The sequence below is a fragment of the Phodopus roborovskii genome, unplaced genomic scaffold (assembly GCF_943737965.1).
Source record: "Phodopus roborovskii unplaced genomic scaffold, PHOROB, whole genome shotgun sequence".
NCBI lineage: Eukaryota > Metazoa > Chordata > Mammalia > Rodentia > Cricetidae > Phodopus > Phodopus roborovskii.
In genome coordinates, this window is record NW_026126424.1 from 14,491,638 (window position 1) to 14,501,625 (window position 9,988).

At 37.1% G+C, this 9,988-nt stretch overlaps 1 protein-coding gene across 3 annotated transcripts in view; it reads right to left on the minus strand.

Annotated features, from left to right (window-relative positions):
* Positions 1 to 9,650, minus strand: part of Plppr5 (phospholipid phosphatase related 5) — a 173,321-nt gene extending 163,671 nt beyond the window's left edge. For all 3 annotated transcript variants that reach the window (XM_051185604.1, XM_051185602.1, XM_051185601.1), the window contains exon 1: positions 9,573 to 9,650. In XM_051185604.1, the coding sequence (XP_051041561.1) occupies positions 9,573 to 9,641 (69 nt within the window). In that variant the 5' untranslated portion in view covers positions 9,642 to 9,650. The remainder of the gene's footprint in view (positions 1 to 9,572) is intronic.
* Between the last annotated feature and the right edge of the window lie 338 nt (positions 9,651 to 9,988).

Below are 9,988 nucleotides of genomic sequence, written 5' to 3' on the forward strand. Positions count from 1 at the left end.
ATGACTACCAAATTTTCTGTAAGATTTGACTTTGCTTCCACAGCTGAAAATTCCCTCCTATCTAATCACCTATCTTAGTTAAAGTATGCCATTTTCATCATCATTATTATTATTATCATTATTATTATTGTAACAGACTTTCACACTATAGCCCCGACAGGCCTGGAATTCATAGCAATCCTCCTGCCTCATACTTCCAAGTGGGCCATGCCACCACTTCTGGTTTTTCACTTTGCCTTTATATGCCAGAAATGAAATCCTGGGAATTTAACCAAAAGGGAAAATTGATTGCTAAGATGCAAAATTTTGCATATGACCCATTGACAGAGAGTACAGCTCAAAGATGAAATGACACCAAAAATTAGAAATGTTCTAAAAAAAAAAAAAAAACAAAGCAGCTGCTATGGTTTGGGTCCAAATTCCCAGGTATTAACAATTGGGTCCTCACTTGGTGGCACTAAGAAGTGGAACCTGATGGGAAACACTCATCCCTGGGCCTGTGTTGAAATAGAACATCATAGCCAGGAGTGTAGAGTGGAGCGAAGCTGCTCTACTCATGGCATCCAGGGAGCAGAGCAGACTTAAATACTTGACTATGTGAATGGTGGCACCAGAATCAAGTACCTTGAACACATAGAAACTGCATGTCCATTGTCACTGCTTGTTTTTCTGCTTTAAAAGGAATGATGAAAGAGAAAGCTAAACACTCATCAAAACACACACAACCATGGAAACAGAAATTAACTGATTGATTTTCTTCATCAATTATAGTTTTTTGGACCATGACTGCCTTTCATCAGTAGATAGACAAAGTTTTTCTTGACATTTTGTTTTCATAGTTGTTCATAATTGGACCATTCTGGTAGAGTCTTAATCACTGAATCCTCTAAGTATTTCTGTTCTCATATTATTGTGAAAAGTTAGCAATAACAACCACCAAGTCTTCTTATAATAGATAAAAATTTTCACATCAGGGTATTAATGAATCTGAGAGTTATGACTAGAAGAAAGACCTATTGGCTATCATTATCTCACTGTAAGGATGGACAAGCAACAAGCCCTGCTGTGAAAGATGCCTTTGTGATGTCTGAATGCTCCCGGAAGGAGGAGAGTGGAAACTGTCAGGGTACCAAAGCACTGAAACAGACTGATGGAAATAAGTGTGCAGGAGGCAACATGCTGTTTGCTCTTTTTTTGTGAGTAACTCACAGAACCATGTTTATCCAGAGACAAAGACAAACATGAGAGGGAGAAGTCAGAACTTATCAGAGATCACAAATAATTCTGAGATCTAACAAAGTCTATAGCATGTTGGAGGGACTATGAATGAAGTAAGTATGCTACTGGAGTACAATAGAAAACTTTCTTTGTGGCAGTTGTGGAGACAATGCATGCTTCAGTCACCAAGAACTGATAAGAATGTGAGATATTCATTCAAAAGGATGAAAAAAAAATGCTGTTTCACTTCTTATTTAATTTGTTCCACGTGCCTCCCTTCTAAAAGTATTGGAGGATTAAGATATTCCTGGTATTAGGTATGGTTTTCATTATAGTCTAGTATCTTTAAATTATGTTGTTTATCCTGTGAATATATTTTCATAATGTGATAAATAAAAGATGTATGCCCGAAAAACTTCCAACCCTAACCCCTAACTCAATGATACAATTGTTCTATTAAAAAGAATATTTATAATGATTCCTGTTATCTTCTAAGTTATAAACTAAATGAATTAATCCTTGAGATACATACTTTGCCAAAATTAAGACATATCCCTTTCTAGAAGGGATGGTAAATAAATTAAGTTGATTACTTTCTTCATTTTTTTCTTTCTTAACCCTTAAACACTCCTTTCACTGGTCACAAGCTAAAATGATCTCTTTTCCCTGTGCCAATATAGCCTATAAAGCCTTAAGAAGACTCTTCATAAAGCCCCAGCAGTCTGTATTCACATGGGCAACCCTTCCTCCAATTCCTTTTTACTTTATGTAAGTACACTGAAAGCATTATAATGGAGTTATAAACAGCTGGTTTGTTGAACAATTCTCAGCATAAGGACAGGGCTTCCATTGTTTGAGGGCCCCAGAATTTATCATTGTGCTTTTCAGGGTAGGATTTCAATAATATTTACACACAGACAATGCGAAACCAGAGGAAGGATTCCTTTTTCTGGTCTGTTCCTAAAATCTAGAGTTGAATAAAGTATATAATTATTAAAAATCAATTATAACAAGATAACTTTTACACAATAATAACTGAGAGATTGTTTGAATAAAATAGCCAAATATGAAAGAAAATTTATAAAATCAAAATCCATATAATTTTTGAAATGTAGTAAGATATTTTTGTTTTATGAGAGAAATAAGCAGTGTAATGCATTGATTTTAATGTCATAATAGAGAAGAGAAAACAATATTTTTATTTTGTACCTATTGATACTTCCATTTTTCAGATTCCCCTTCTCTGTGTAAGCAGATAGCTGCTAAGTCATGAAATGTGATCAAAGGAGACTAGAATAGTGTTTAATCCCTTGTGATAGTTACTTAGAACAATGTTTGAATGTTCTTAGTATGGTACTGAAACAGAATGGTGATTGAACCCTTGCATTATTAGTGACATCCAGAGTCATTCATAGTCAACACCCAAATAACCTCTTTGCAAACTATATTCTAACACAATCAGCTATAGTTCTGAACCCAATGCAAAGCCCCCATTAAAATTTTTTGTCTCTTAAACATTTTATAATACTTAAAAATTATATGTAAGATGCTTTACCTGAATGTATTTCTTTCTGTGTACCACATATGTGCAGTGTCCAGAAGAGGTCAAAATGGGATACCGTGGGTCTGGAGTAACAAAAGACACCAGTAGCCATGTAGGTGCTTGGAATTGAGCCCCAGCCCTAGAAGAGCAGCCAGACTCTTAGTTACTGATCCTTTTCTCCAGCTCCTGTCTCTTGTTCTTAATGGGATACATATTTGAATGTTATTAAATACTGGAAAGAAATTGAAAGAGAATGGGATAATATCAAAGCACAAAAATAAGATTTAAAAAGTGACAAGAATACCATAGCTAATGAAAAATTCATGCAAACACTTTTCTAAAATAAAAAAAGTACTTTTATCTCTAAATTGAGAAAAAACAGATAAAAAGAATAAGAGTATAAGAGTTCAGGATAATATATATATATATATATATATATGTGTGTGTGTGTGTGTGTGTGTATGTATGTATATACATGTATATGTGTGTATACATACATACATACGTACATACATACATACATACATATATATATGAAATCTTATGTCACTTGGCTGGTCTGCAGCTCAATATGCAGACCAGGTTGGCCTTGCACCATAGAAATCATCCTAACATTGCTTCTCAAGTGATATTATTAACGACATTCCCCACCATGCCCAGTTGTAACTATTTCTTTAAATTCAATCAGGAAGTTAGTGGAAAAAAGAGAGGGACTCTTCCAGAAAGAAAAAAAAATGTTGAATATATATATATATATATATATATATATGTGTGTGTGTGTGTGTGTGTGTGTGTGTGTGTGTGTGTGTGTGTGTATTTTTCTGTATGTTTGTACATAAGAAGGGGGCACCTTCTCCACTTATTTGTTATAATATGGAGGGTTCCCAACAGCCAAACCTTAAGTTCCAGACAGAAGAAAGCAAAAAACAATCCCTAAAAATAATATTTTGAATAATTAGTATTTGCCCTCGAAGTAAAAGATGAGGCCTCCCAGATTTAGTGCCTGTCAAAGAGCCCCAAGAAGTGACTAAAATATATTCAAACTGAGATAAATGGCTGTAAAATTTTATATCATTAGTTCTAAGAAATTCTTTACAATTTCTTGTGACTCAGAATATTATCTGAGTTAAAGGATAATGTGCTGGCTATAAAAGAATGAAATTATATATTACAGGTGAAATTATAAATCTAGACTTCTATATCCAGAAAAATCCATCAATCAGATGTTCATGTGCAATAAAAGCTTCAAGACATATTCTCTAGGTACCCCATGGTGAACAAAATAATGAACCTTTCACACATACTGCTCATGTCCTAAGCTCTTGAACCTGTGAATATGCTTCTCTAAATGGTAAGAAATATGAAGATTGGAAATAGAGAGTTTACAATCAAACTGACCTTACAGTGGAGAGTTTGCCTTTGATGGTTCAGGTGGAACCAGAATAATCATAAATGTCCTTAAAAGTATAAGATGGGTAGCAGATGGCTCAGCAGGTTAAGACACTTATAGCCAAGCCTAGACACCAGAGTTTGATTCCTGAAACCTACATGGTAGAAGGAGAAAACTAACCCCTAACCACTCTGACCTTCACACATATACTGTGGCATTTGTGAACCCAGCCAGACACACACACATACACACATACACACACACACACACACACACACACACACACACACACACACAATAAATTAAAAAACACTGTTTAAGGTGTAAGAGAGCGGCAAGGGAGGAGTTTCCCACTCACAAAGGCTGGCTTTGTTGGCTTTGCAGATCTGAGACTCTGTAGTCAGCCAAGGAAGGTGACAGGTTTTTGAAAGTGAATCTAAGAGAGAGATTCTCTGCTTGAGATATAGAAATGAAGATGGCTGTACCCACATTTATTCATTTATTTTGGAGCAATGATGTCTATATTGAATTCTAGCCTTGAGAAATATAAGGTAATAAATTTCTACAGTACCTTCTAGAAGAATCTGTCTATTGAATAAAATATATGAAAGAGGAGACCTGGAATGAAAGGAAGCATATCACAACAGAAGGAAGAGCCAAGAAGTTAACTCTCAAGGTGGCAAGGAAGGCAAATCCCCAGACAGCTGCTGTGGAACACACTTAAAGACAGAAGATAGTTTAACAGATGTCTTTGTTGCATGGATGTGGATCATTTGGGTATATGCCTAAGAAGGGGATTGCTGGATCCTGTGGTAAACTAATTCCCATTTTCCTGAGGAACTGCCATACTGATCTCCAAAATGGCTGTACGAGTTTGCACTCCCACCAGCAGTGGAGGAGTGTTGCCCTTTGAATATGGGTCTCAGCCAGAAGGACTGAGCAGTCTAAGAGACCTCAGACAGTGGAACCAGGATGTATCCCTGGTGCACAAAAGGACCTTGGGAATACATCCCCCATGGAGGGATAACTGCCTTAACCTAGATACAGAAAAGAATCCCTAGTCCCTACTTCAACTGACCTGTCAGATCTACATGACCCCAACTGGATGGCATTCCCCTACATATGGAATTGGGGTGGGGGGATAGGAGGGGAGGGTGGTTAGGGTGTATGTGAGAGGGCAGAGAGGGTAAAAGTGAGAGAGGAAGGGAGGGAGGGGGAACTGGGATTGACATGTAAAATAATAAATTAATTTAAAAAAGAATTTAAAAAAAGAAAAGCTAGTATTTGATGAGTGGGTTGTGACCTCCTAATGTCTCCAAATGCATACTTAATAGAAGTAGATACATATACATACATATATATATATATGTGTATATATATATATATATATGGATAGAAAGATTTATTTATCTATGGATATATATATATGTGTGTGTGTGTGTGTGTGTGTGTGTGTGTGTGTGTGTATGAATGAGCAGCGTCAAGGGATTCAGAAGGGGAAATAGTGAATATGGCATCAAATAATGTCAAAAATAGATACTTTTAAAAAACTAATAAAATTAGTAACTAAGCCACTATTAACTGCAAGAAAGGTATAAAGCTAGATTTTTTTTGGTTAAAACATAGGGTTAGGGTTAGGGTACTATGGAATTTTCAATAATATATTGGAGGCAGATAAGTACACACTTACAAAAGCAGAAGTCTTCATCACTTTAAATACCGCCAGCAAATAATACCTACGCTTATAAATCAATACACAGCATGTCTCTCTCTCTCTTCTCTCTTCTCTCCCTCTCTTTCTCTCTCACACACACACGCACACACTTCAGATAGGTAGATAAAATGGTACGTTGCAGGAGGCAAACAAATAATTGTCTGCAGCTTTTCATTACTTTAAACACTTTTTGACCTTTCAATTCATGCCTATGTCTTATTAATCCAAAACTAAAATGAGATTTGAGAGATAAAATTATGGTGATTTATATGTTAAAATATTCAGAGAGTTAACACCAGCAGCAACATCATTAGGAAAATTATGAGAAGGCACTTCAGCAATACAACCATTCTCTGTACAGACTCTTTCCCTTCTGTCGTAGTTGACGCTCTAAATATTCCATTCCCTTGTCTATCCTGTCTTTTGTTTTCCTGCTTATGGGAATGTAGCACATATGAAAACAGGATTATAATGGCCTTTTATATAATATTTTTTTTAAAATTAGAAACAAGTTTGTTTTACATATCAATCCCAGTTCCCGCATGCTCCAGTCCTCCTCTGTTCCCCTCACCAACCCCATCCCATCCCCTTTCTGCTCTCCAGGGAAGGTGAGGCCTTCCATGGAGTCTTCAAAGTCTGTCATATCATTTGGATCAGGGCCCAGGTCTACCCCCATGAGTCTAGGCTAAGGGAGTATCCCTCTATGTGGAATGGGCTCCCAAAGTCCATTCATATGCTAGGGATAAATACTGACCCACTACCAGAGTCTCCAATGACCTTTTATCACCAACACATCCCTAGAAACTAAAACAATGCATTTTATGTAGAAGTTATTTGGCAATGGAGCTAAGTACATGAAAACATTGAAATCTTCCTTAATGCTTATTCTTAAACTTAATAACCGTTGATTGCTTTAAAATATGAACAAGGATCCCTCATATAGTTACTTTTATCATAAAGAAAAACAAAGGAGCTGCCTAAGAAGAGATCAGGAAAGTGCAAGGAGAGCTATCTGTGTCTCAAGAGATCAGGGCATCTGTAGCAAAGTGCACATGACAAGAAATTAGCCCTGGGGCCTGTCAGAACCTAGGAGTTGAGCAAGAAGGGAAGGTGCAGGAAAGAGCCAAAATATCATCTTCTATTCTGCCTCAGCTAATTAAGTGAAATCACTGTAGTCTTGGACATATATGTGCAAAAATCCTTCAGTTAGCAAGGCATTTAAAGTGTTTTACAGGAAACACTTCCAGAGTCCTGGTGTTGGAATAATCAACAACCTCAGAAGTAGTTAGATCTTCGATGATCCCAATCTCCAAATCCCTTGAGCAGCATGTAACTCTCCCACAAAAGAAGCCTGTGGCCTGGGAAAAGGCATGCGATTCTATACCCTAAAATGGGCCCTCCTCCACGTCCAGTCACAAATAGCCCTCCACCTCCCTTGCAGTTAAGTCCTCTTGCTATCAACCCATCAGGGAAGAAGAACTGAGCTTGTTAACCCTGGTCACCCTGCTGGTACAGTACAAAATAAAGCCTTTTCTTTTCACAGAGAAAACAGTTCCATGGGACTGGCTGTTGTACACTATGGGCAGGGGGCCCTTCACAGCATCTGACATATACTAGGGTAGGCGAGATGGTGAGAAAAGCACATGCCAATTTTTTAAAGTTTTATTATCTCTTTTATTTGTTGAGATTATAATATAATTAAATCATTTTCCATTCCTCTTTCCTCTTCCCTCCTTCCAAATCTTCCCCCATACTCCTCATTGCTCTCTTAAATTTGTGACTTGTTTCCCATTAATTGTTGCTACATGTCCATATGTACATACATATATATTCTTAAATGTAACCTCACATGTCTGTTTTTATCCTTCTTTACTGCAAGCATAGTAAAGTGGATTCCTGGCTGCTATAAAAAATGTTTTAAGGTAGTATCCAGTTTAGTGTACTCACATGCACCAGTTAATATCAGTCAAGTAAGCTGATCATATAACAACCTGTTCATACATCAACATCTGCAAAAGTACTACCTAAACTAATTCTCCTTTTTACTTTTAAGAATTTCATAAATGTTACTAATATATTTTGATCACACCCACTCCCCCAATTCCCTTTTAGTTCCCCTGCTATTCTCCCCAACACTTTTCCTCCCAACTTCTTGTGCTAATACCTGGTCACCATCCTGTCTGCTCCCTCCCAGTCCCAACCTCTTTCCTAGCTCACTTATCTGTGCAAATTCATGGATTTCCTCTGCCTGTGCTGGACCAAATATTCCTGGCTCACCTTAAAGGATTTCTCCCATGTGGGTTTTCTCCTACAGAGCATCTGTTATGCTTGCTTCCAGCCCTACTCCTCTATCTAGGAGCATCCACTTACTTGTTTTATTTACAGTGTGATTGTGTTTCCAAAGCCTTCCTCCTACAGTGATCTTTGTTTTTCACATTATACAAGAAAGATGAGTGGGTTTAGCACACGAGATGTCTTTACACCCAACTATAAAGAATTATCCAAATCTGTCCTTTGTTGCTATCTTTAGGTATATATTGCTCATGTTAGGGCTGAAGTCTTTTGTTGGCTTGATTAAACTTCCAATCTTTATTGGCATTTAAAAAAACTCAGTTTCGCATAAGAGTCTTGTGCACTGTCCCCTTAAAGCACTCAAATGTATTTTAAAGAATCTAAAATTCAGGTGATTTTACTCTTCCATCTTAACATTCAGATATTCTTGCCTCTAATTTCATTGGCTTGTCCTAAGTCATTTTTTTTTTTTACAAAATGACATAATAATCAAAGAATGGGAAGACTCCAAGAAAGTAATTGTGATGTCTGAGCCTAAGCTATAATACTATTAAAGACATCGTGGGAAGAAGCTATTATCAGTTTAACATTTCTGCCTTAATCAAAAATTTAATATAATCCATTGCAACATGGGAATTGCATGCATTTCATTGTAAGATATATTACAATGTGTTTAATATTGTCTTTATGCATAAGTACAAATACCGACTCAAAAGAAAAAGTGAGCATACAGTAGTGGTTTGGGCTGGCCACAGGCACCCTTGATATTGATAACTTGCTACTTAACATGTGGGCTATATATATACTGATCTAGAAAGGCCAACTTCAGTGATGGTTCATCCCAACTTCAGTTTAGGATGGACATAATGAGGCTAACAGCTGAGTAAGCTGGAGCCCTGAGTCTCTGTCACGATGCAGGGGGATAAAAGTGAGAGAAGAGAAATGAAGCTGGGGAAACTGAAACATAGCTGTGATCCTCAAACAGTCATAGTAAAGGCAGGGCCCTTGACTCATTTGTGGTCAAGTATAGTTATACTACCAACAAGCCAAGACACACTGTGACATTCTATAATGAGAAGGAGAAGTACTGGGTTATGCACAAGCTTATAAAGAGAAGAGTAGGTGGCGGCAGAAAGAAAGATGACATGAAGGAGACAAAAAAAACAACTCAAGCTAAAAAGACATTTGTGAATGGTACCAGTATGGCATCAGTGTTCACAACCATCCTAACCATGAAAAAGCTCAGCTGAAAATGATATGTGCCACATCAGGGTTCAACAGTTACATCTTCAGCATATCAGGAGGAGGTTACATGGAGTCTTTCTGGAAGGAAATGTTTGTCACCTCTTACTTTGAATGGCATATCTTTCATTTGAAAAATACACACTCTAGAGGTAAATGTTCAGTGTACTTACCTCTACGAAGATAAAGCAGGGGAAAATTGTGTTGCTTCTAAACTCTTGGTCTTCATGATTAGGAAACATATTTTCCTGTTGGCATAAAGGAAAAAAATACAGAAACTGAAATCCAGTTTGGACATGGCGTGATGCTCTGTGGAAGCTCAATAAATTCTCATTATAAAGCTAACTTTGTCTTACCAGGAACTCACATCATACATTTCAAGCTATTGCTTACAGTGTCAGAACATTAATATCTTCTGCTTGCCTTGAATTCAGCATCCATAAGGATGCTTCCTTTTTTAATATGTCCCCTGGCTTACAAGATCATTATCTATATTCACTTACACCTATGTCCAGCAAGATAACTGACAATTTACTGTACCTATTGTGAGCTGGGTGGGAGTCTGGTGAGGACTTGCAACCCCAGTACC